The sequence below is a fragment of the Podarcis cretensis genome (assembly GCF_951804945.1).
Source record: "Podarcis cretensis genome assembly, chromosome: 1".
Lineage (NCBI taxonomy): Eukaryota > Metazoa > Chordata > Lepidosauria > Squamata > Lacertidae > Podarcis > Podarcis cretensis.
This window is the reverse complement of record NC_137170.1, coordinates 31,983,148-32,007,697: the sequence shown is the minus strand read 5'-3', so window position 1 is coordinate 32,007,697 and position 24,550 is coordinate 31,983,148. Positions and strand designations below refer to the sequence as shown.

Genomic DNA, 24,550 nt, shown 5'->3' with positions numbered 1-24,550 from the left:
CCCTCTGACCTGGAAGCCCTCTCGCCGCCTTTCCCCAGCTATGTTACGCAACGAAAAGTTGCAGGCAGGCATTCTGCACATGCTCAGAGTCGCCCACTCGCGTGATGTATGCCTTGGCTTGCGTCTGCGCCGCTGATCCCCGGCTCTGAAAAGGGGTTCCGGGGCTGAGATCCATTTCGGCCTCTTGTCTTCTGCAAGGAGGGAAGTCGGAGGCAGCGGCGGGAACAGGCGAGCGATCCTCCGCGCGTTGCCCGTGCAAGTGGTCCCGCCCCCCCGGCCTGCGCTCTCCTCCTCTGCGGTCCCCTCTTCTCCTCCCACCTTGACGTCTGGAGCTGGCAGCCCGGCCGGTTCCGCATTCCCGACCCCTCCCCGCAGCCCAGGGGCCGCTATATAACTGGGGCTGATGCAACCCACCCAGCCGTCCGACAGAGCCTGCGGGAGGGACGGCGAGGGAGAGAGTCGACTGGCAGTGACGGCAGCGGGGGCTGCAGCCGCCCAGGCGTCCCCGGGGCCGCGGAGACACCTCCCGGGACCGGACTGCGCTCGGCACGACGGGCCTGCAGAGACAGGCCGACAGCCGCTCCCGGAGCTGGGCGGCTGCAGGGGAGCTGAGCGCGCAACCCGCCTCCCGCTGCAGCCGGGCCCCGGGGGCACCTTTGCCGCCAGCTCGGTGGGTACGGAGATGGGGCGGGCGGGCGGGCGGGCGGGCGGGCGCGGGGTTCGGGACCGCGGGAGCTCTCTCTCGGAGGCGGTGCTCCGGGCTGGCCGCGCGCGAGGGCTGCGATCATCCTCGGACCTGACTTGGGGCTGATCCGGCTGGGCCTGCCTCTGCTCCGGAACGCCGCGCGCGCGTGGAGCGCAAGCTTCTCCCGGGGCTCGCAGCCTTTACGCATCGGCCGGGGTCCTTTCGTTACCGGATTGCGCGAGCCTTACCACAGCCTTTGGCCGTCCTGCCCTTCTGATAGTCCGGGTGACTAAAGAGCGGGACTTCCTTGCAGCTCCAGGGCATTCTGTGGGGCAATTGGGGAATTATTGTAACATGATCTGATGGCTTTCGTGATTGAAGGCAGAACCGCGGGGCTGTAGTTACTCTGGATTAATTGATGCGGAGTTATTACAGCATGGATGTTTGTGTAGGAACCGCAAGGATCCGTCGGAAGTTTTCTCCCTTGCTGGCTTCTCCTTCGGTGCTCTCCTAGCACCTCATTGTGACCCAGAATCTTGGGCTGGAAAAGGGCCTGAAGGTAGACTAATAAAACTTGATGCACCAAGGCCTATGTAGGAGGATCTTAAAATAATCAGTAGGTAGATTGGAGCAGGCTTTCCCAACCCGGAGCCCTCCAGATGATGGGAGTTGTGGTCCAAAATGTATGGAGGGTACCAGGTTGGGAAAGGCTGGACTGGAGCATGGCTAAGGAAACTGGCCCTCCACACGTTATAGAATTGTAGAGTTGGAAGGGACCACGAGGGTCATCTAGTCCAACCCTCTGCAGTGCAGGAATCTTTGCCCAATATGGGGCTCGAACCCATAACCCAGAGATTAAGAATCAGATGTTGTTTGACTTCCAAGTGACAGCCAGTGTGGTCAGTGCCCAGGGATGAAGGGTGCAGTAGCCCAGTCTGTGGAGGATCAAACCTCCTCATCCCTGGATGAGAGTATGCTGCAAGAAGGGGGCATGGGGTGTGTGGGTGTGCAAGCTTGATCATGTGCACATGCATGCATAAGGTGCCGCAGGTCAGAGGTGACTGGTGGGTGCAACCTGGATTACTTCAAGAGCTGCTTGATGTTAACTAAGTGAAGACAGCCACACTGTAGAAAAACATATTTTTGGTGTAGTTCTAATGTTTTCTTTTTAACATATTTGCTGTTAATCCCTTTTTGTCTCCCCTGTCTCTTTTGCACCCTTAATGTGGGGAACCCTCTCTTATTCTGCACAACCACAGTTTATTTCCTGTCACTTTTTGCTGCCCCTCCTCTTTCCCCACCCCTCTGCATCCCCACATCTCTCACCTCTTGCCTTCCTTCCCATTTTTTGCTCAGTTTTGTTTGCCCTGTCCCCAGCCACACTCTTTACTGAGATGCCAGAGAAGCCCACAAGGCCCTCACTCCCCCAGCAGTTCCCCCAGGAGCCTTCGATAAAGGTGGGCTCTGTAGGCTGGCTACAACAGGCAGGGAACACAGACACAAGTGCAGACAGTTTTGATGGGCTTGGTGGAGGCTTTTCTGTTCCCACAACAGTATGGGAAAGACTTCAGACAATGAGCATGTTGAATTTGCCCAGGGGGCTGCAGATAGGGAAGGGTAAGTCATGTACACTGACCATATAATAAGGAACAATGTAGAAGTGCCTGCTCTCCTGTACAGTTCTGTTGTCACTGTTGTTGTGTGTTCCTGTTATCGGCTCCTGCCATCCCCCTCTATTTGCCGATCTGTGTGAAGCTGAATGGATAGTGGGAGTAGATGTTTCGCCTCTGGGGCTGGGCCATCCTTGGATGCCCTGCTGTTACTTAATCTGAGGCAGTAGGATTAGGCGCTGCCTAGAGGAGCTACAAAAGCAATTTCTCAAGCTTTCAAGTTTCACAGCTTTGGGCAAGTCTGTTACTTTAGCCACACCTTCTCTGGCATGTTAAGGAGGGCATATAGGTTATGGTTTTGCAGACTTGCATGAGGCACATCTTCCTGGGACAGCCAATTTTTTTGTCAGTGTTTCATTGGCTGCTACAGAAAAACTGAATGAACTAGATGGGCCTTTTGATATGACCCAGGAAATTGTTTCTTAGGCTTTAAAGGAGAGTCTGAGTCAGCAAGGTTTTTATGCACATAGAGCAGTCTTGCTGATGATTATGGAGATGAATGCACTGAGATGAATATATGGCCCAGATCCACAAATGGCAAATAATAACAAGTGCATAATTTTGGCTTAGGACAACCTTCCCCAGCCTGGTGACTTGGACTTCCAGCTCCCATCCGTCTCAGACCAGTATGGCCAATAGTCAGAGGATGGGAGGGCAGTCGTTCCATCTGGAGGGTTGGAGGGAGGCTCTCTTAAGTACTGCAGTATGTTTTTTTTTGTTGATGACTGGGACCAAGGGATTTTCATTCTGTTTTGCAACATGCCTCTCTTCTGCAGACAGCTTGTTTTCCTCTTCACTTCATTGGTCTGCGCAATGTGATAATGCAAAAGGAACTGATCTCCGCTCCGTCTGAGCTCTTGTAGTTTTGCTACCCAGGTGTTGCAAATGTGCTTAGTCAATGGATGTTCCTTCTTCTTCCAGTTCTCTTAAACCTGCAAAGGAAGGGAGTCTCTTGAGTCTTAAGCAAGCAGAGGCAGTCTTCAGCTCGCTTTAGCAGTCAGGCATAAAGTGGGAATTCAAGCCACAATCCTCTGCTCCACTCTATACAGCAGCTCTCTCTTTCCTCCACTCTCTGCCTCTGGTTGTAGAGAAATAGGTTGGAGATCAAATTGAGAGGAAGGAGAAATAGAGAGAGAGAGAGAGAGAGAGAGAGAGAGAGAGAGAAAAGAGCAAGCAAGAGCCACATTATGTTTCCATTTTCCTTTTAATGAAGGCCCAGTGGAGGTGTATTTGAAAACACAGGGTCTCCTATGCCCTCAAGGTGGGTGAGAACACTCTCTTGGCTGGTTCCAGGGCCATATGCAACGTATGGTGGCCAATGAAATGGGGCCTGGCTCATTCTGTTGCTTGTCTTGGCAGCTTGCTTCATGGCTTGTATTACCAGCCCTGGAACACAACCACTGCCAAACTCTCTCAGTGTGTGCGTGTGTGTGTTGGGGCTTGGAGAGCTTAGCAGAGACAAATGCTTCACTGAGTCAGGCTAGGAATTTTTCAACTTGTTTCTTGAAGCCTGCATGAAAATTATCTGCAGGCTTTTGCCAGATATCTCCACTGGGACTCTGCGAGCCTGTGGGGGCGTCTGGGATACCAGTTGTTAGGATGTCAGATTCTTTGTGTAGTTCCTGACAGTTTAAAATGCCCATTTGCGTGGGTGGGGGAGACAGGACATAGGGCTTGCAGTCCAAATCCGCCCTTTTATTTTTTTGCGAGGGGCAACAGTTGGCTGTCTGGGGATTACTTGGCGTGCACTGGAGGGTTTAACGAAATTCCTGGAGAAATGAAATGCAAATTGGCTGCCTTTTGCCCTGTAACCTCTGACATTTTATGCTGCTATTGCCCACAGGGAATATCTCATCCCTTTCACAAATGCTTGCAACTTCCTCATTGCAGGATGGTCTGCATCACAATGTTCTTAGCTCAAGTAAGATGGCACTACCTGCCGAAGAGACAACCTGGTGCTCCCCCACCCCTAGGATTTTGTCCTCCTCCCTCCTTTGCTGGCATCCTAGGCCGAGCTCGTATATTTGCTGGTGTTGAAATAATGCTGCTAAACCTTGGAAGTTTCAAGGCAGATGCGAGAAAGTACTTCTTTACACAACACGTGGTTAAACTTTGGAACTCGCTTCTGCAGGAGCCAGTCATGGCCACCAACTTAGATGGCTTTAAAAGAGGATTAGACAGAAGAAGGTGATTGATGGCAACTAGCTATGATGGCTGGGCTGGGCTGGGCAATAATGCAGTAATGCTTCTGAATGCCAGTTGCTGGAAACCTCAGGAGGGGAGAGGGCTCTTGTACTCAGATCCTGCTTCCCACAGGCATCTGGTTGGCCGCTGTGAGAACAGGATGCGGGATTAGATGGGCCATTGGCCTGATCTAATAATAATCATCATAATCATAATAAATTTTATTTATACCCCGCCCTCCCCAGCCACTAACACCAAAAAAATTACAGTAAAAACATGGGGGAAAGAAGAAGAAGAAAGAAGCCAATTTAAAATACAGGTTAAAATGCAATTTAAAATGCATTTTAAAAGTAGCCGATAGATCAAGACCATAAGGGGAGGGCAACATAAGGGTCAGACTGAGTCCAAACCAAAGGCCAGGCGGAACAGCTCTGTCTTGCAGGCCCTGCAGAAAGATGTCAAGTCCCGGAGGGCCCTAGTCTCTTGTGACAGTGTTCCACCAAGTCAAGGGCCAGTACTGAAAAGGCCCTGGCCCTAGTTGAGACCAATCTAACCACCTTGCAACCTAGGACCTCCAAAATGTTGTGTTCTTCTGTTAATGTGTTCAACTTCATCAGTCAAGAAAACCTAGAAGTAACTTGTTTCCAACCATTTAACTAAAAGGCCTTGAAGAAACGTCCTCTACATTACTTTTGGCTCCAGAGTTCGGATGGCTCTTAGGGAAATGTCCCCAGATGCTTCCTTCTTGCCAGTATCACCGCTGCTCTCCAACTAGGCCCTTCCAGAGGCCGGGAAAGTAGACAAGAGGAGAATGTTGTTGTTCCAGTTGCCTCACTCTTGTCACTGCTTTCATTCTTGGAGATGCCAGATGAACAGGCAACCACAGCAAGGAAGACCAGGAGGCTCCAGGTGTTAGCAGTGAGACCTTGAGAGGCTTTGGGGAGCCTGGGAAGATGTCCGATAAGGACATCGTACAATGCTGGCTGTGCTCTAGATAGAAGGAACGGCCTTGGAGAACTCCTGTAGGCAAGAAGACTGCATTAAGGTATTATATGTCATGGCAGCAATGGTGGTAGGATCTGAAACCTGGTGGCTTTCTGTACCTATGAGCACATTTCCTTATGTCGCAGCTGGGTCTGAGGCCTGTAAATCTTGGAGTGAATATTGGCTCCAGCTCCTAATCTGCTATAAGTATCCACCCTCTGCCTTAGCAATGAACAGAAAACCCCTGAGCCAGCCCCAGATTTATTTGGCATGAAGCTTGGTAGGCAAGGGCCTCCTTCTCTGGATGCAGATGAGGTAGAAAGCGGTTGATAAACACTGAAAAGTAAACTAAGGTCTATCAATATTTCTCAAACTTGGGTCAGCAGCGGGTGTTGGACTACAACTCCTATCATCCCTGACCACTGGTCCAGCTAGCTAGGGATGATGGGAGTTGTAGTCCAACAACAGCTGAGGACCCCAATTTGAAGAACACTCACCTACCTCTTTGCAGGTAGGCATGTTCTCCCCTCCATTGTACACATAGACTTGGCCAATGTGGAGGGCTGGTTCTGGTGGCTTCAGACATTTGTGCAACCATTCTCTTCCAATAGAGAAGAGGGGTGAGGGAGATCGTGCATGTGCTCCAATAGGGGGAATATGTGCTTGCTACTCCAATGTGTGCAAATGTTCTACAGAAGGCATGGGGGAGTCTGTGGCCATCCAGATGATTTTGAACTCCCAACTTTCATCTAGAGGGCGACAGGTTCCTAAGCCCAGGTAAGTATGAATTAGGCCTGAGTTAGCAAGGTGAGCAACAAAATCTGTTCTGAAACTTAGGCGACTTGGAGGTTCTGAGGTTCCATCTGCCCTGAGCTCAATTATGAGAAAGGGTGGCATAAAAATACCATTAATAATTCAACAATAATAGAGGCCATTAAAAAAAATATGAGAGTATTTAAATTAAAATTTTCTCCTCACACACTGGAAAAGTTACCATTCACTTCCAGAATAAATTCTAACCTGGAAAGGGGATACTCGTATTTTTCTGCCTCCAGATGATTCTGTTTGTGGGCAATACTCTATTAAAAGACTTGTTGCCTCCAAAATGGGCTTTTCTATCAGAGGTGTGTGTGTTGATCCTCTTGGGGCCAAAATAGACATGACAGCCACAGGTCCATGTGCCAGAAAGGAATCTGCTGCCAGATTGCTGTAAAGGTGGAGAGGGACACAACTGAAAGGAAGGCATGAGGTGAACCCGCCTCTGTATTTCCATTCAAAACCACTTTTTAAAATGGCATTTCCACAGCAGGAATGCATTCTGGAATCCAGGGCCTCATGAAGAGGTTTTAAAAGGCAGTTTTGGTAAGAAAAGCACAGGCAGGCTTCAGATGTGCTTTAAATCAGCTGCCATCCCATAGGGATTGCGTAGAAAGCTGCCCTTATATTGAGTCCATCTAGTTCCATATTGTCAACACTGACTGGCAGTTGTTCTCCCAAGTTTTCAGACAGGAATCTTTCCCAATCCTACCTGGAGATGCTGGGGATTAAACTTTTGAGAACTTTTGCTTGCAAAGAAGGTGCTTTGTCACTGAATATGTGGTAGAGCACTTGCCTTGCTGTTAGGAGAAACCAGCTCCAATCCTGGACATCACCTTTAAAAGGATCGGCTGGCAGCAGAGCTGACCCACCCATGAGGCATGGTGAAAGAACCGCCTCAGGCGGCAGAATCAACAGGGACAGCAGATCCTGATGTCAATTTTTATTCCCTCCTTGTTCCCGATGTAGCTCTTCACTTACTGCTTCTTCCCTGGCAGGGAGAGGGGCGCCATTTTGTGATTTGCCTCAGGTGACAAAATGTATTGAGCCCTAACTAGCAGGTGATGTGAAAGACCTTCCTTTCCTTCAGATCCTAGAGAGCTGTTGTCCGTCACAAGCAGGCAAGATGGACAACTAGTCTGGCCTGATATATGACACACTCCTACTGTCCTTAGCAGGCTTCATGCTATACAAACCAAGATGTAAGTGGGCTAATCTTAATAACTGCCTACCATATGGCAGAAGCAATGGACTGTGAATTAACTCTGGACCTCCTTTATGGCCAGATTTTCTTTCCCCCACACATTTTAATTTCTTTTTAGTTATTTAAAATTGCCAATATGGCAGGTTGTGAGATACTGTGTGTGTGTGTGTGTGTGTGTGTGTGTTTTGCTCTTGCCAACCTAGCGAAAGTGAACAGACATCTGAGGCAAATCAAGATTCTCAGTTTTCCTCTACAGGAAGCAGGCCCTGCATTTCCGCTGGCAGGAAAGAGTCACACATGCATTCCAGCCCCCTTCCTTGTTTTACCACATAATTAATTAAGGGCTTGATGTTTCTAGGCAGATTACAAAAATGCCCTGAAACCTGGGGTGGGTCTACACACAGGAAAAGCCCGTTATAAATAAGTCAGAAATGAAATCGTTATAACAAAAGATAAAAACACGCTATGGAAAACCACAGATTTTTTTTCCCCCTCTCCAGCACCATCTGGCGTTGCATGTTTATAACTCATTCAAAACACTGTTTTTGACTAATGTAGCTGAGACCCTGGTCATATTCATCCCCCCCACTCCCTAATTTGTGCGAGTTTCTCTGTAAGGAATGTGAGACGTTAACAATGTGTCTAAGGAGTTTTGAACAGGCCCAGAATTCAAGTACAGTGGTACCTCGGTTAAAGTACTTAATTCGTTCCAGAGGTCCGTACTTAACCTGAAATTGTTCTTAACCTGAAGCACCACTTTAGCTAATGGGGCCTCCTGCTACCACCGTGCCGCCGGAGCACGATTTCTGTTCTCATCCTGAAGCAAAGTTCTTAACCTGAAGCACTATTTCTGTGTTAGTGGAGTCTGTAACCTGAAGCGTATGTAACCCGAGGTACCACTGTACAGCGTTTTCTCACCTCGCCTTACTTTCTAGTGGAAAGGTTAGCTTACTGCAAATCATATCTCCTCCTGATTTCGCTAACGTGGCATCTCATTTTTCCCAGGCATTTCCCAGAATGCTAAGCGTAAAACTGCAGAGTTCTGTCCTGAGGGAGCATAAAGGAAGACTCCTCAATGGAGAAGGGCCCATTGGGCAAGTGGGGCAGTGCCCCACCAAGCTCAGCCAACCCCCATCCACCTTGCCTCCTTGGCCTCCATGTTGCTTTTGTAGAACTCGGCTGAGAGGAGGATTGGGGCAAAATGAGTCAAATGAGGGCCCATCCAGACTTCCCTTTGTTTTTACGCACAGGCCTGCACTTTAAAGCTCTGAATCCGATTTTCGGCTTGGTGCCTTCCCTGGGAAAAGCAGCGTTTCACTGCTAAATTGAAGCAAACAGCAGTAGGGTTTCCCATGGATTGCCGTTTGCTCTGATTCAGCGGTAAAACGTGGATTTTCCCAGGGAAAGCATCAGGAAACAAAAAAAACCACACGCTTGGACACACAGCTTTAGAGTCCGTACCTGTGCCTGGAAAACAGCGCAAAAGGAAATCTGAATGAGCCCTTTTGAACCAGAATTAGTTGACTTTGCCTGTCTTTGTGTTTAGGTCTGCTTGCCATTGGTTCTGGCTCCACCTGCTGTCAACATACCTGCCTTCTGCCCTCTCCTACCCCCACCCCCCACAGCCACTGTTCTGGGGTTTTCCAACCCACCTACCTCGCCCCGCCAATTTGGCAGGGGGCAGCAGGAGGAGAATTTGGGGAAAAGCCCTGGTGCAAGATCCTTGTGTGGGCTTTTGCTTGCAGGACCCACTAGCTGTATCCAGCCCATAACATCTTAATCCAGTCTGTGCCCTATATGTGTGCTTAGCTGCCACAGAAGCACACATCTCTTTTTGTTGTTGTTGAATGTATATATCTTTATTGTTTTAAAATAGATACATTTATGCCAGGAAAGCAAACAGGCAAACAAACATACAATCTAATAAACAAACTATAAATTGACAATCAGACAGTAGCAATATGTGAAACAACACAATTCTTATAACTAACATCCTTTGTACTCCCAATGATGTGAACGATTGTAAAACTTGTAAAACAAGAAATTAAAAATGACTCCCAATTAGTCTCGCTGTACTTTATCTGTTGATTATCTTATACCACAGTTACATCTTTCTTATATAGTTTCTGTTAACTTCCCTACAAACTTATATTTATACAATGCAAGGTTCAGTCTAATTCTGCCAAGAAGTTTCCTTTTATACCGTAATTTTTAAAGTATTCTTTAAAAATTCTCCAATCCTTATAGACTATTTGTTTTGTTTGGCCTCTAATCCTTCCTCTCGTCTTTGCTAGCTGCAGGTATTCTATCATTAGGATTTACCAATCCGCTGTGTTAGGTATTGCTGTATTTTTCCAATTTCTTGCTACTAAGATTCTGGCCACTGTTATCCCATACAAGAAGCACACATCTCGTATATAGAGTTGAGAGAGAAATGACAGGGTTTGTAAACTGTGCATGTACAGTGGTACCTCAGGTTAAGTATTTAATTCATTCTGGAGGTATGTTCTTAACCTGAAACTGTTCTTAACCTGAAGCACTACTTTAGCTAATGGGGCCTCCTGCTGCTGCTGCCGTGCCGCCGGAGCACAATTTCTGTTCTTATTCTGAAGCAAAGTTCTTAACCTGAAGCACTATTTCTGGGTTAGCGGAGTCTGTAACCTGAAGCGTATGTAACCTGAGGTACCACTGTAGTAGCACACAGTGGAGGGAGGAGATCACCTGCACGATTCTGGATAAAGACAAGTTTGATTGCTATCAGAGAGGTAGCAGGTTTCCCCAAGTTAAAAAAGTTTTTTATTTCTTTTTAAAAGGCTACAAGAACACAAATGTGGGGAAGTGGGGGACCCCTCTCCCCCCAAAAAACCCTTCAAAAATCGCTAGGCTTTGTGTTCTGGGGAATACGAAGATTATTCCAAAATGTGAAAGGCGGCAATTTGACACCCACGGTGGTGTCTGTAGAATTAGTAATTGCCTGATTTCTAGAGGGCAAAAGTGTATTTATCATGAACACAGTTGATAAAAAGAAGCCGAGGCTATAATCCTAAACTCAGGGCCAGCTCACCCATCAGGCGAGCAGAGGCAGCCTCCTCAGATGGCAGAATCCCACAGAACAGCGCACCCATGGGTGCCCTTGCTGTGGCTGCTGGAGAAGCGAGGTGAAACAGTGGTAGCAGCTTCTGGTGAGATCCTGCAAGATCTCCACAAAATCTCGAGATCTCATAGGAAGCCTGCCGCTGTTGCACGACCCTGGAAAGTGAGACTTTGGCAGCAAAACGGGCCGGGCCACCCCTGCATGTACTAGGGAGCAAGCTGTATTTGAACACCCTGGAACGTGAATGCAGAGAATTGCGCTGAGACAGCTGCGTTAGATCTAGTGACTGATAACAGCTTTTTAGTCAATAAAGTATTGATTTTAAATTATCTATGAATTAATCAACTTATTATTATTTATTTGCATACCCTCCATCCTCAAGCTGCAGTGCACGTTACAACAATGAAAATGCAATGTTAAAAACAATGTTTAAAACACCTTACAAGCATAGAAAGAAAGTGAGTCTCAAAAATTTACAACTTACGTGACCCTGAAAATAGTCTGTTTGCTGACACTTCAGTTAACTATTTATTTAAAAAATGACAGAGACCACCACCATCTGGTGGCTACCATCTTGAGTCTCATCTCAGAATAAGAAATCCCCCGCTCAAACAGAATTGTACAATTGCTTTGTTTTATTTGGAATTTAATTAATAGGGTTAATGAAGATTGAATGGGGGTAATTAACTGAAGGGGAATTGATTGAATTTTGGAGTTGGATCTGTGTAAGTGATTAATTAGGGTTGGACCCCAACCCCCTGATTGGACCTTGGCTTATTTAACTTCGATTAGCGTGCTGTCAAACTTTTTGAATCTCCATTTTGGCGTAAAAGCCATTTTTAGACTAGCGTGTTTGTGAAGAGGCTTTGATTACTTCTATCATCCACCCTGCATTTTTTTCAAACCTGTTTGTAATCAATGTAAGTTGTAATTGAAAAGGAGCTACTGATTTGGGATGGAGGGTTGAAAATTCATTGATTAAAAATACTTGATTTGAGGTTAATTGGATAGACGGGTTTGGTTTGCCTTCTGTGAAAATTTCAGTTCCAGTAATTATTTCTAAATGGGCATTTGCAATTTTGTACTTTATGGGCCTGTGCCCCAAATCTTTTAAGTACCTAGTTGCTCATTATTTCCAGTAAACAGAATTATGTTGTTTGTGTACTTAACTCTGGAGGTATGTTGACCTGAGCTGTATTGAAACTAATGACATATCAGTGTGCTTAATTTTTTGCTGGATTCTGCCCGGTGTTCTGAGGTTCTATGAAATGTTATTTATATGTAGTGCCCAGTGGCAACCCTTAAAATGTGACTTTTCTTACCTCTTCTATGTTCTTTAGAAAGTGTTGCATGTATTCTCAGTCACATCAAATAGTATTAATGGCAATTAATTTTTATCAAGTAGATCCTGCGATGCTTTCAGACTAATTTTCTTCTCTCTAAAGAAGAAAACACATCACTCTGTGTTTCTTAACTTTCACTCCATGTGGGAAGTTAGTTAGTTGTTCCCCTTTCATTTTCTCATATGGAGATTGTGATCACAGGTGAATTCTTTGCGGTTTTTTTCAGTCTCCGCGTAGAATCACTATTCCTGGCCATGAAGTTAATTTTTATTTTACTTCCTGTTTTCGTTGTAGGTTTTTAGCCTAAGTTATCTAAGGTGGTATTTTGTGAGAAATTATCACTAATCTTCCTGTGGCGGGCTGCTCTCAGCAACATAACCAAATAGGATATGGGAAGGATGTTTGTTTCTGTGGTGACGCCCTTATATTTACCATTTGCATTCAGGTTGATCATTTGTCTTACAGGTTTTATCTAGAGAGACGCACTACTAACTAGTCTTAAGCAATCTGTGTAACTAACTGGCTAACTTCTTTCTTGCCATTCTGCCTTCCTCCTTAAGCTCATAATTATTGCTGAGTCCTGCATTAGATAATCATTGCCTCCTGTCTGTTAAAGCGTTAACTTCATAAAGCTGCTTTTATTGCCCTTTGGCATAGGAGTCAATAATTACCTCTTTTTCTGTCCACTGACCTTCTTCACCCTTTACTTAGCAGTGATAAAGGCTTCTCGACTTACGTAAACATATGCAAATATCTAATTATCATGACTTTGCATGTTAGATTATCTGGGTCAACCTGGCTCCTTGATAGAATGTCGTCTTTTTATAGCTATTTCCATGTGAAGCAGGTAAGAATCCTTCATGTTCCTCTGGATCAGGGGTGGGGAATCTTTGGTCCTTCAAAATGTTGCTGAGCTACATCTCCCATCAGCTCCAACAAACATGGCCAATGGCTAGGGAGGATGGGAGTTGTAGTTCATCAACACCTGGAGTGCCAAAGGTTCTCTAGCCTTGATTTTCCTCCGAAGTCTCTGGGTGACATTCTAGGAAGATATCTCTGCCACATTGTGCGCAAGGATTCCAATGTGGTATAGTTTGCATTTCCTGAGACGAGATATTTAAGCAGAGACAGACAAATCATGTTCCTCATCTATACTCTCTTTCCTTAAGATTTCAGAATGATTTGTTTTGCCTTTTTGGATTGTCATTGCTCAGATTCCCATAGTGATGTGTGGTTTTCTCTTTCTCTTCTCCAGGCTGTGGGATTGCATAGCCTGCTATGATGCCCGGGCAGATTCCAGATCCATCCCTCACAGCTGGCGCTCTGCCTGGCCTTGGCCCCTTAACAGGGCTGCCTGGTGCCACCTTGACAGCGGAAGAGCTGAAGTATGCTGACATTCGCAACATCGGGGCCATGATTTCGCCACTACATTTCTTGGAGGTTAAACTGGGCAAGAGGCCCCAGCCAGTGAAAAGTGAGGTGAGTTTCAAAAAGGGCCTGTCAGGTGCCATCTGTTTCTGTATGCTAATTCCTTTGTGCTGTCCATAAGGAATGGTGTTCACAGGCCTTTCCATACCCACCCACCAAAATGAGAATCGAACAAGTCAGCTACCATGAACTGTAACTCTAGCCCCTAGTACAACTTTGAAAACAAACATAGCTGCTGATTTGGGGCATGTGTGTGTGCTGCACACCTCTAGTTTTGTTGAACCTTTCTTTTTTTCCTTGTTGTTGTTGTTGTTGAGGTATCAGCCATTGGAAACTGGGGCACTACTGACTGCTGTTTTTATACTGACTGTTCTTTTTATATAAGAAGCTATGAATTTTATGGTGTTTACTTTTTAAATTGTACTCATCTCAATCTCAAACCTTTATTGGCATATAGACAAAATTCCTAAAGGTTCAGTGCAATAAAATCACTTGGCAAAATCGGCGTCTAACATTTTAAAATACTCTTGTATAACATTCACGGATCCTCACTGCGTGCTGCAGAAACCTGGCTACAATTTCCGTCTTATTCCCATCCTGGATAAACATTAGAAAGGCTACCTTACATTCATCAGACTACCACTCCCTGCTAACAACCAACTGATTAATGAACTTGTTGGTTTAACAATCAATCCCTCTTCCCAGAGAGCTCTGCGAATTGTAGCTCTGGGAGGAGAATAGGGGTCTTCTAACAACTCTCAGTACCCTTAGCAAACTACAGCTCCCAGAATTCTTTGAGGGAAGCCATGGCTGTTTAAAGTGGTGTCATGGTGCTTTAAATGTGTGGTATGAACGTGGCCTTAATTTTGTACGAAAAGCCACGTGGCAGGTGGGGGCTTGTCCCAAAGGTACTTGTGAACCTATTTAATACAATCTTGCATTTCATGTTCAGTGTGTTTGGGTCCATACATTGGCTGCGTTCAGAAGCCAGAAGTTGTGGTTAAGCAAATTAGTGTGTGCCCAGGCTGCAGGCATGTGCATTCAGTTCACACTTCACTTCTCCCTAAGTCGAGTGGGGAAACAAACCATTGATCAAGCAGGGAAACAAGCCCTGGATTGGCTTGACTTGGTGCCGCGTCTTAATTGGCCCTTGTCCTTTGTTTCTTCCAGCAAATCACCACCATGGAGCCAAGAACAAACCTTGGCTTCAGATTGTGGTTAGCTTGAAGATAATGCAGAGCCAGGCATGGTTTCTTTCTCTTCTGGAGAAAGGGAAGAGTAAGCAGAAGAGCTTGAGCTGCATGCAGAGCCTAATTTGCTTAACCGTGATTTATGGTTTAGTGCCAGCCTCTTTCTCAAGAAATTGCAAAACTGCTTTAAGGAAATATTGGTCCATCCTACCAGCTTTCTGCAATTAATTGTCAGATTGGTCAACAAATGCTTAATCACTAAAGAGCTAATGTCATAGCCAAGAGTATGAGCTGTGAGCCTGGAAGTCCCAATTCAAATCTCACCACCTCTACTGATTCCTCAGACAGTAAGCTAGTAGTACCGGAATAGCTCTAGAGGGAGCCAGCATGGCAGAGTAATTAGTGGGTTGAACTTGAGCAATTGAGACCCATGTTCTTTAGATGTGCTTCAGGCCTATCTACTCCTCTCAGCTATTAAATTCACTTGATGGGCTTCAGCCAGTCATGTATATCTCAGCCTAACCTACCCCACAGGGTTGTTTTGAGGACAAAAGAGGGGAGAGGGAGGACCATGCATGTTGCCATAAGCTTCTTGGAGGAAGAGTAGGATGTGTATATAGTGGTACCTCGGGTTACAGACGCTTCAGGTTACAGACACTTCAGGTTACAGACTCTGCTAACCCAGAAATATACCTCAGGTTAAGAACTTTGCTTCAGGATGAGAATAAAAATTGCATGGTGGTGGCGCAGCGGCAGCTGGACACCCCGTTAGCTAAAGTGGTGTCTCAGGTTAAGAACAGTTTCAGGTTAAGAATGGACCTCTGGAACAAATTAAGTTCTTAACCCAAGGTACCACTGTAATAAAATGGCCCTGTAGATAATCCCATGTATGTAATTCCTACGGCATTCAGTGGAACTTACTCACAAGTAAGTGCGCATAGGCTTGCATTATTAGTCAAGCTTAGCCATTAATTAGTCAAGCTAGTGGTCTTTTTAGTTTCAGCCCCACCCCCAGTCTCCCTCCTAACACTTGTAAGTTATTATAAAAAGATGAGGGTTGGTATTTCTTTCAAGTAATTAGTGATGGCTTTTATTTATGCAACTATAAGTTTTCTCACCCTCAAGAGAGCTTTCATTTCTTCTGTTATCCTCAAAATGGCACACGCATTGAGGATTTGGGTAATGGTGTAGTTTGTATTTAATCTATCTTCTAAGCCAATTAAATTTAATCACTTAATCTTTTGATAGCCTTGGATACTTTCTGTTGTTCCTAGAGGCTCCATGCTCTAGTCTGGAGAGAGCATCCCTAAGCCTACAAGAAGCCCAGATGATGCCACTCTTCACTGATGCCATTCAGGAAGCTCGGACTAGCCTGCTGGAGATGCAAAGGGTTTAAAATAAACAATATGAATATTATTTATTTTACAGTTAGTGTAATTTATGATTATTTTGATTAGCAGAGGAAAAAAGGTAGATTAATTTGCTCTTTCCTCAAGAGTTTGGATACCAAATAGATGTTTCGTTCAGGAGCAGAGGTTAAGACTTCTTTACGAATTAGCAAGTGCTTTAAGTACTGTCAGGGAACTGCCATCAGCTCAGAGGCGAGAGGTGGAAGGGCAGCTTGATTAAAGGGAGCCTCCAAAGATCGTGAGAAGCAGCACTTTCACCTTGGAGGAGGGAAGCCCCGCCTCTAGTGGGGAAGGGATGCAGGGCTCAGAGGATGCAGGAGAGAGCCAAGACACCTTGCATGAGGAAAGCGGGGGGGGGGGGGAGGCAGGTCCCCCTTTACCCATGCCCTCTCTGCGCAGTAGGTTTACGCGCAGAGAGGGGAGGCGTCGGATGGGGGTCAAGAGACTACTCTGCTGGAGAAAGCTTAAGGACCGCCCACTCTCAGATTCTGCTAGTGACTGAGCAAGACATGGAATTGAGACGTTCTGCGCCGTAAATGTTTTTGCACCAATAATAAAGCCTTTGAAAAGGCCAGTGGGGATCTTGCCTGTTCGCTCTTGAACAACCACGCCGGTAGGCATAACAAGTACCAGTGTTGGAACTGAAATGAAAACGAATTGCAAATATATGGGCATTCTCATCCAGGGATGTGGAATCTGTGGTCCTCCATCCCTGATCATGGGTCATGGTAGCTGAAGCAGATGGGAACTGGAGGCCCACAGGTTCTCCATCCCTTCCCTAATATTCAAAATTATGCAACATCTAAAAAAATATTTTGTGGTCAGTAGGTCAGTGTTACATGCATGCCTCCGTGTGAAAGCACTCTTGGAGAGAGGAATTCAACATTGTTCTGTTAGTCTGTCAGCTTGCCCAACAGAACGATGAAATGGGATTTGCCCCCCCTCCTCCCCCATGTGCTGTCCTGGGGGTTCTTGAGACAGCCCAGAGCCAATATTTTTTTGGGGGGGGCACACTCAGGGAAGAGGGGGACAAATCCCACTGCACTAGTGGGACATGTTATGCTGGCTCCTGCCAGTGCACCTCCTAGATTAAACCTCAGACTCAGCTATAAACTGCAATTTTGGCAAAGCACCTCAAGGCTGTGATTCTATGCACATGCACCTGGGAACTCCATGGGATCTGATTTTGCATGAACATGAATGGGATTGCACCACAAGTCAGGGTGATAATTGGCAGAAAAATGCAGTAATACAGAAAGGGATAAAGGATAAAGGATTCTGACTGCGTTGGGCAGCAGAGGGGCAAAAGCAGGTTGAAAGGCGGCAGCAGTAGTAAGCACCGACACAGCTGAGAAGGGAAGGCAAATAGTAATGGAGGTTACCACCCACACACTTCGCCTGCCCTTTCTGCTTGTGTGGTGGCACCTTGAGAAGACCTCGTCTTACTGTTTATAGCAGAGAATTCCCCCGGAGGCAGACGACAAGAACAGTCGCCATAGTCAAAGTCCTCAGTCAAGAGCGTCTTTATTTCTTGACTGGCCACGCAAGCATTTCTATTACAAATATATACAAACATGCCTTCTATATCTCTCCAGCTCAGTAAACTCAAGGTGTGTGTGTGTGCTTTCCTTGTCCTGGAATTGCAGCTTGCAGCTTCCTCCCTTGATTTGCACCTCCAGCTGACGCCAGTCACGCCAACAGTGCTACTCCCACACACTAAAGAAAACTCTGGAACCTTCTTTGAAGCTTCCAGGAACTTTTATCTGTCTCTTGAAGAATGTTTTCCTAACAGATAATCCTGGGAAGACTACTGTGACTTGGTATCAAAAGAGGAGCCTGTGGAAGAACAACCTTGTGGTTTTATAGCTAGGGTTCTGCAGGCCTAGACTGGGACTTAACCAAAGAGCTACACGCAAGAGGCGCGTACCGAGGTTTTGTCCTGAGCTTCTTTCAAGGAGGCTGTTGCATTGCCTTTTCTGCTTTTTTTGTCTGGTTGTAATGGTGTGCCTGTGCCTTTCCCTTTAGCTAGATGAAGAAGAAGAAAGGAGGAAAAGGCGCCGAGAGAAGAACAAAGTAGCAGCTGCTCGGTGTCGGAACAAGAAGAAGGAGAGGACAGAGTTTCTGCAGCGGGTTAGTACCGTATCTTCCATGGTGTAGTGGTTAAGAGCAGTGGACTCGTAATCTGGTGAACTGGGTTCGCGTCTCCGCTCCTCCACATGCAGCTGCTGGGTGACCTTGGGCCAGTCACACTTCTCTGAAGTCTCTCAGCCCCACTCACCCCACAGAGTGTTTATTGTGGGGGGAGGAAGGGAAAGGAGATTGTTAGCCGCTTTGAGACTCCTTCGGGTAGTGACAAAGCGGGATATCAAATCCAAACTCCTCCTCCTCCTCCTCCTCCTCCGTCCTCTCCCCCCTCTCTTTCTCACTGCCAGCACAAGGACTTCCGCCTCTCCACAGCTTCATTTTCTTGCCCAGAGCATGCTTTTAAGATGGGCAAAAATATCTCGAGGAAATCCCATTTCGTTGGAAGCTCTTGTTTTACTCCTCTGTGTGAGATGTGAACAATGAACAACTAGGGTACGAATCCAGTAAGGCAGAGGTGGAGAATCTGTGGCCCTGCAGTCGTTGTTTATGTATATATAATTTTTATTAAATTTTCTGTTCTGCAATTTAAAATACTTCCCTTCTTCTCTTTCCATGGTGACTTCCCTTCTTCTCTTTCCATGGTTCATTTTATATATCATAAATCCCTGCATATTTTACAAGAACTATACCAATCAGTATTCCATTATTGCATCCATCAAAACTTATTTACACTGTTGAATTTATCTTAATGCTGCCAGCGTTTTTCACTGTACACAATTAATTCCCATATATTCGATGAACGTTTTCCAGTCTTTAAACGTACGTTGTTCTTGTTCTCTTGTTAGGTCTGCAAGTTGTGCATATTCTGCCAACTTAAGTTGCCATTCTTCTTTGGTTGGGACCTCACTCGTTTTCCATTTTGGGGCTAACGAAACACGGGCCGCAGTTGTAGCATACATAAATAGCCTTTTTTAACACCTGGGGATTTCAGTCTGAATTATCCCCAACAGAAAGGACTCTGGGGGTTTTTGGGGGGAGGTGGAAGTACTTCTAAACATTCTTTTCCAATTCATTATGGATCATTTCCCAATACCCTTTTACAAGTCCAGTCCTGCAGTCATTGTTGGACTACAACTCCCTTCACCCGTGATCATTGGTCATGCAGGCGGGTGCTGATGGGAACTGCAGTCCGACAATGTTGGCAGGGTCACCGGCTCCCCGTTGCTGCAAAAGGAAGCTGGAAAGGGCCCCTGCATGTGTGTGTGTCAGGTGATGCCGGGGCTTCTGAACACATTGGTCAAGCAACTTAAAAAAAAAAAAAATTACCCCCCTTGTCTCTCTGGTTCCTGCTTAGGAATCTGAACGCCTGGAGCTCATGAATGCCGAGCTGAAGGCCCAGATCGAGGAGCTGAAACAAGAGAGGCAGCAGCTGATCCTGATGCTGAACCGCCACCGCCCCACCTGCATTGTGCGGACAGACAGTGTCAAAACCCCAGAGAACGAGGCCAACCCGCTGCTCGAGCAGCTGGAGAAGAAGTGAGAGGGGCCTGGTGGGCCAAAAGAACGTAGGCGGCAAAAAGAGACAAAAACCGGGGACCTTGGAGCGCCTCTCTTCCATGTACTGTACGAAGGACTGCACACCAGAGATGGGTGCAACCAGAACACAGTGAGCTTCCTTGGGGATTGCACACTCCAACCAAATAGAGGGGATGGAGGAGAACGGCCACAACAGAAACGCTCAGAGGGGGAGCTGTGGCTGCAGTTGTAAGGCTCAACACAAGGGGGCGTGGCAGCTGCAGAGGAGGATGATTTTCCAGCCCCCCACCCATTGCAGAGCATCTCAAATCTGGAACGTGTTGCGGGTAGGGATGCTGGGAGGTAGCGCTGTGGCTTCCCCACCATCCCTCTCCCTACAGCTTCTGGTTGGCAATCAGCATGGACACAAGGTTTGAAGACTAGTAAGAACCAGGGTAGGAGGGAGCTGGCAGTAGGCTGAGCTGCGCAAGCCTCTGCTCCTTTGGGACCCTGCCTCTGCCCTCTGTGCTCTCCCCAGAAAGAAACCAAGAACGGCAAACACTTGACACAAGTCCTGCCTCATCGCTGGGCCTGCCTGTGGCACTGTGGCGCAGGCGCCCCCACAAGCACACCCTCAGTATAATGTTTACAGCCCAGCTGTCCAGGCCATGCTTTTAAAAAATGCACATTTTTACACTTTTTTATATTTTTATAAAGTTTTGTTTTTATACAGCAGTCTCTATATGGATTTATATAATCACTAGATGTGATCCCATAGAAATGTATGTTATTCTGGTCTCTTTGTTACAAAATACATATGCCACAGTTATACATATGCCACAAGTATGTTACTTGTTCGGCAACGGGCCTTCTTTTCCCTCGGCATGCTGGGAAATGGGCCTGTGCCCTTCCCATGGGCTCCACTGCCATGTCCATCCATGTATGTCCTCCTTCATAATACTCAGTCCTGTATCTCTCAGTAAATGTTAACTTTTACTTATCTACCTTTCATGCCTTCTGCTTTGCTCAGTATCTTGCCCCGTACACTTTGTGAAGTCGGTCGATGGTGGCGGAATGGCCTGACCCTAGTCAGGTGGTGCTCATTTGCAGCAGTGGCGACACTAAGAACTAGAGGCTTACAAAGAGAGCAGGGTCATTCACTTGAGGGATAAGGGACGCTGAGCTGAAAAGTGAGCTGGCACTCCCTCAGCCATCCCTTTGTCTCAAGTGCTCCCTTCAGATGCCTCCCCTTTGATATAGGAGGGAGGAATTTCGGCCACAGTCACACCAGCTACTAAGGAAAAATCCTTGTCAGTCTTAGTTGTTTACATATCTCAGTGGTGCTGTTGCATCCTTAAGCACATGTTAGCCGGGGGTAGCCAGGGTCGTGCCCACCCACTCCCACCAGCCCCAATGGACAGGGATGATGGGAGTTACACATTGGCTATATCTATGCCTATATCTATACCTGCATAAATAATAGTCAAAAAGATTTAAATCCAGGGAAAGCTGAAAGTGACTGTGTATGGGAGTGGGGACTGCTTGACTCACTTCAGCAGGAGGCAGAGAGGAGGGCAGCTCACATGTCATACTTTCTTCCTAGGCGGGAAGGAAAGTTTACACCTGTCAGGTATGTGAAAAGCACACTGGCGCCCATTTACTAAGTTAAATTCCAGAAGGACACAAGCAACACAATGCCTTTTGCCTTCTGCATTGTCAAGTGTTCCATTGTTCATAATAGTCAAAAAGGGAATCTTGTAGCCCTCTGGAAATTTGCACATTTACTATGGAACAAGGCTCGCTTTTGTGGACTAGAGTCTGTGTCATCAGCTGGGTAGCAATTTTAGGTTAGTAGGTATATAAAAGGGGAAAGATATCTTTAACCTGGTTCCAGACTTGTTTTTTGTATTTCACTTCCATCTGCCCTCACTGTCCAATGTTTCCTTACTCCCAGGTATGAGGAACCAGTGGCCTTCCAGCTTTTGTTTGACTCCCAACTCCCATCAGCCCCAGACCCTACAGTAGATGGTCGGGTTGATGGGAGATGTCATTCAGCAACACCTAGAAGGCCATAGGTTTCTCATCCTTATGCCATAATAATTTTGTCTGTCTTTGAAGCTGCTGGAGACTCATGCATTATTCCGGCAAGAAACTCAAAACAGGGCAATTCCTCTGGAATTAATAAACCAGAGAGCCTATTGACCCCTTTGTAAGGTCTTCATAAACACTTTGCTGGGCACTACCCTGGCTACCCCCTGGCTAACATGTGCTTAACAAGTGTGGGAGGTCACGCCACAGTCCTGGGACACCTGCAGAGAAGGCCCAAGCCTTTTGCAGTAGCTGCTTAAACTTCCTGGAATGAGGGTAATTGGAATAAAGCTCTGGAAGGTGAAAGTAAAGGTAAAGGACCCCTGGACAGTTAAGTTCAGTCAAGGCGACTATGGGTTTGCGGCACTCATCTCGCTTTCAGGCCAAGGGAGCCAGTGTTTGTCCACAGACGGCTTTCCGGGTCATGTGGCCAGCATGACTAAACCGCTTCTGGCGCAATGGGACACTGTGATGAATGCCAGAGCACACAGAAATGCCGTTTACCTTCCCGCTGGAGCGGTACCTATTTATCTACTTGCACTGGTGTGCTTTCAAACTGCTAGGTTGGCAGAAGCTGGGACAAAGCAACGGGAGCTCACTCCATCGCGCGGATTCGAACCACTGACCTTCCAATTGGCAAGATGCTCAGTGGTTTAGACCACAGAGCCACCTGTGTCCCTCTGGAAGGTGAAATGGGACACACGGCTATAAAGAGGCTTCAGCACCTCCATTGCCAGTCAAAGCAAGCCCTGTTCTGCCAAGCTGTCGGCAATTTTGCTACTGTTGGAACAGGAACGAAAACATTAAAGCCAGTTGTTGTGTCCGTCTATACTTTTTTTTAAAAAAACTTGTTGTACAATAGCTGTTGTTGCCCTCCTAATTCCTGCTAAAGCGCTGTGTGCATGAGGCGTCTGTCCTTCCCAATTAGCAGCCCCTGCTGAGAGGCAGGGCCTGGCATGTTCCTGAGCAGAGCTAGACATATCACAGGGCAAGGAACAGCTGCACTGGGCCCCTGCCAGTGCTGCCACTTTTGCTCTCCTGCCCGGGCCAGTTGCTACAGTGCCAGGTGTTCTGAGTGGGCAAACCACTAAGTTAGATGCTCCTTGCTGCCCTCAGCACCAGCTTGGATCCCAACATTCCTTTTCTGGCAGCTCTGAAGCAGAGAGAACAAGGGCGAGCTCTCGGGATGAGTCTTTGCCACTGGAATTAAATCAGAAAGAACTAGCACCGTCTCTGGGTGACTGTGTTCTCTCAAGGACTACCATGGAGAAGAACAAATGCAAGAGCGTCTCCTCCGCCTACCTGCTGTCTGCCAAATGTTTTCGACTACAACTCCCATCAGCCTCAGCTGAAACATTTGATGCAATTCCCTTTCAGTTGCCCCCATTCACGATATTTCAGATAACCTGTCTCCTTGATTTATTTTCTCCGATATCCTAGCCAGATCACCCACCCAATTCAAATTTCCCTGAATGAATTACCCAGCTAGAAAAGACTGGGGGACTATGCCCCGTGGTCCACACTTAGTAATGCTCCCTGAATTCAGAAGGTAGAGGTAAAGGCTGTTGCATTTCTGCTTGTTGTAAAAGAGCCTTTCCAGGAAAAAAGCTGGCAACCCTACTTTTGGTTAGTTAGTGTGACTGACTATAGCTGTGATTCCAGGCACGGGTAGTACAGCATCTTCGGGCATCAAGGGATGCTGGCGGCAACACTTTGCCCCCGCTATGTTCGGTCCCTGGCCAAAGTCACCAACTTCAGAAAGCCAGACCCTCTTGTTCTGCAGGCATCCAATAAGCATATAGATCTGGCCTTCCCTCGAGTCACATGCCCTGGTCCACAAGAGCTCTTGTTTTTGCAGTTGTGAAGTCACTCCCACCCCACCCCCAAACCACAAAGCAGAGTCCTCGTGCCTTTAAGTCCTGTGTGGCAGGCGCAAACCCATCAGGTGTAGTGCTTTGTATAATTGGGTCCGAGAGACTGAGCATGGGCCATTGCCAGGGGTCATGAAGCAATCAAAGGCACAGAGGGGCTTTGCCAGGCCTGCTATTCTGCTTTCATATAGCCACATGAATAAGGACAAGGAAGTTCAAAAGGGCTTTTAGTGTCATGTGTGAAAAAACCTTAAAAAGTGCTTGATATAATACTTTGTCTTAGCTTTCGTGTCTCTTAGTATAATAATAATAATATCCCCTTTGCTTTTTATATCAGTCCTGGAGGTTTTGTTAAACATGATTAGAAAGGACCAGTTGGTCAAAGGAGTTCAGGTCGGAGTTAGACATTACAAATTAAGAGCATTCGCAGATGATCTAGTATTGACCTTGCAACAGCCAGACACTAGTACTAAAAGAGTATTAGAATTAATTGAAATATTTGGTCGAGTAGCAGGTTTCAAATTGAACAAACAAAAAACGAAAGTGTTGGAAAAAAATTTAACAATGGAAGAAAGAGAGAGTTTTCAGAATGAAACAGGCTTGGAAATAACAAAAAGGGTAAAATACCTGGGGTTAAACTTAACATCCAAGAATGTGAACCTATTTAAGGATAACTATGAAAAAAGTTGGTCAGAGGTAAAGAAGGATCTGGAAATATGGTCAAGGTTAAAACTTTCCTTGTTAGGCCGAATTGCTACTATTAAGATGAATGTATTGCCTAGAATGCTGTTTTTATTCCAGACGTTGCAGATTTTGGACAAGATGGACTGTTTCAAGAAGTGGCAGAAAGACATATCAAAATTTGTCTGGCAGGGCAAAAAGCCCAGAATTAAATTTAAGATTTTAACTGATGCAAAGGATAGAGGGGGGTTTGCCCTGCCGGACTTAAGACTTTATTATGAATCGGCAGCTTTCTGCTGGTTG

At 46.4% G+C, this 24,550-nt stretch overlaps 2 protein-coding genes across 3 annotated transcripts in view; both read left to right on the top strand.

Moving 5' to 3' along the window:
* BATF (basic leucine zipper ATF-like transcription factor) overlaps nt 1-24,550 on the top strand; it is a 78,536-nt gene that overhangs the window by 24,675 nt on the left and 29,311 nt on the right. The gene's annotated exons all lie outside the window — the stretch shown is intronic.
* JDP2 (Jun dimerization protein 2) lies at nt 37-20,607 on the top strand. 2 transcript variants are annotated; one of them, XM_079972923.1, is made up of 4 exons: nt 37-228; nt 13,236-13,459; nt 18,033-18,137; nt 19,447-20,607. In XM_079972923.1, exons 2-4 carry the CDS (start codon nt 13,259-13,261, stop codon nt 19,630-19,632), a joined length of 492 nt encoding a protein of 163 aa, XP_079829049.1. In that variant the 5' UTR covers nt 37-228; nt 13,236-13,258; the 3' UTR covers nt 19,633-20,607. The 2 variants fall into 2 exon arrangements, with proteins under 2 accessions (XP_079829049.1, XP_079829048.1); XM_079972922.1 differs by lacking the exon at nt 37-228 and adding an exon at nt 281-670.

What these genes read in the sequence shown, in the direction of transcription:
- JDP2 (XM_079972923.1), top strand. Translation starts at nt 13,259, where the DNA reads ATGATGCCCGGGCAGATTCCAGATCCATCCCTCACAGCTGGCGCTCTG. An exon ending in CCCAGCCAGTGAAAAGTGAG is followed by an intron (nt 13,460 to 18,032) that starts GTGAGTTTCAAA and finishes CTTTCCCTTTAG; the next exon opens with CTAGATGAAGAAGAAGAAAG. An exon ending in GGACAGAGTTTCTGCAGCGG is followed by an intron (nt 18,138 to 19,446) that starts GTTAGTACCGTA and finishes GTTCCTGCTTAG; the next exon opens with GAATCTGAACGCCTGGAGCT.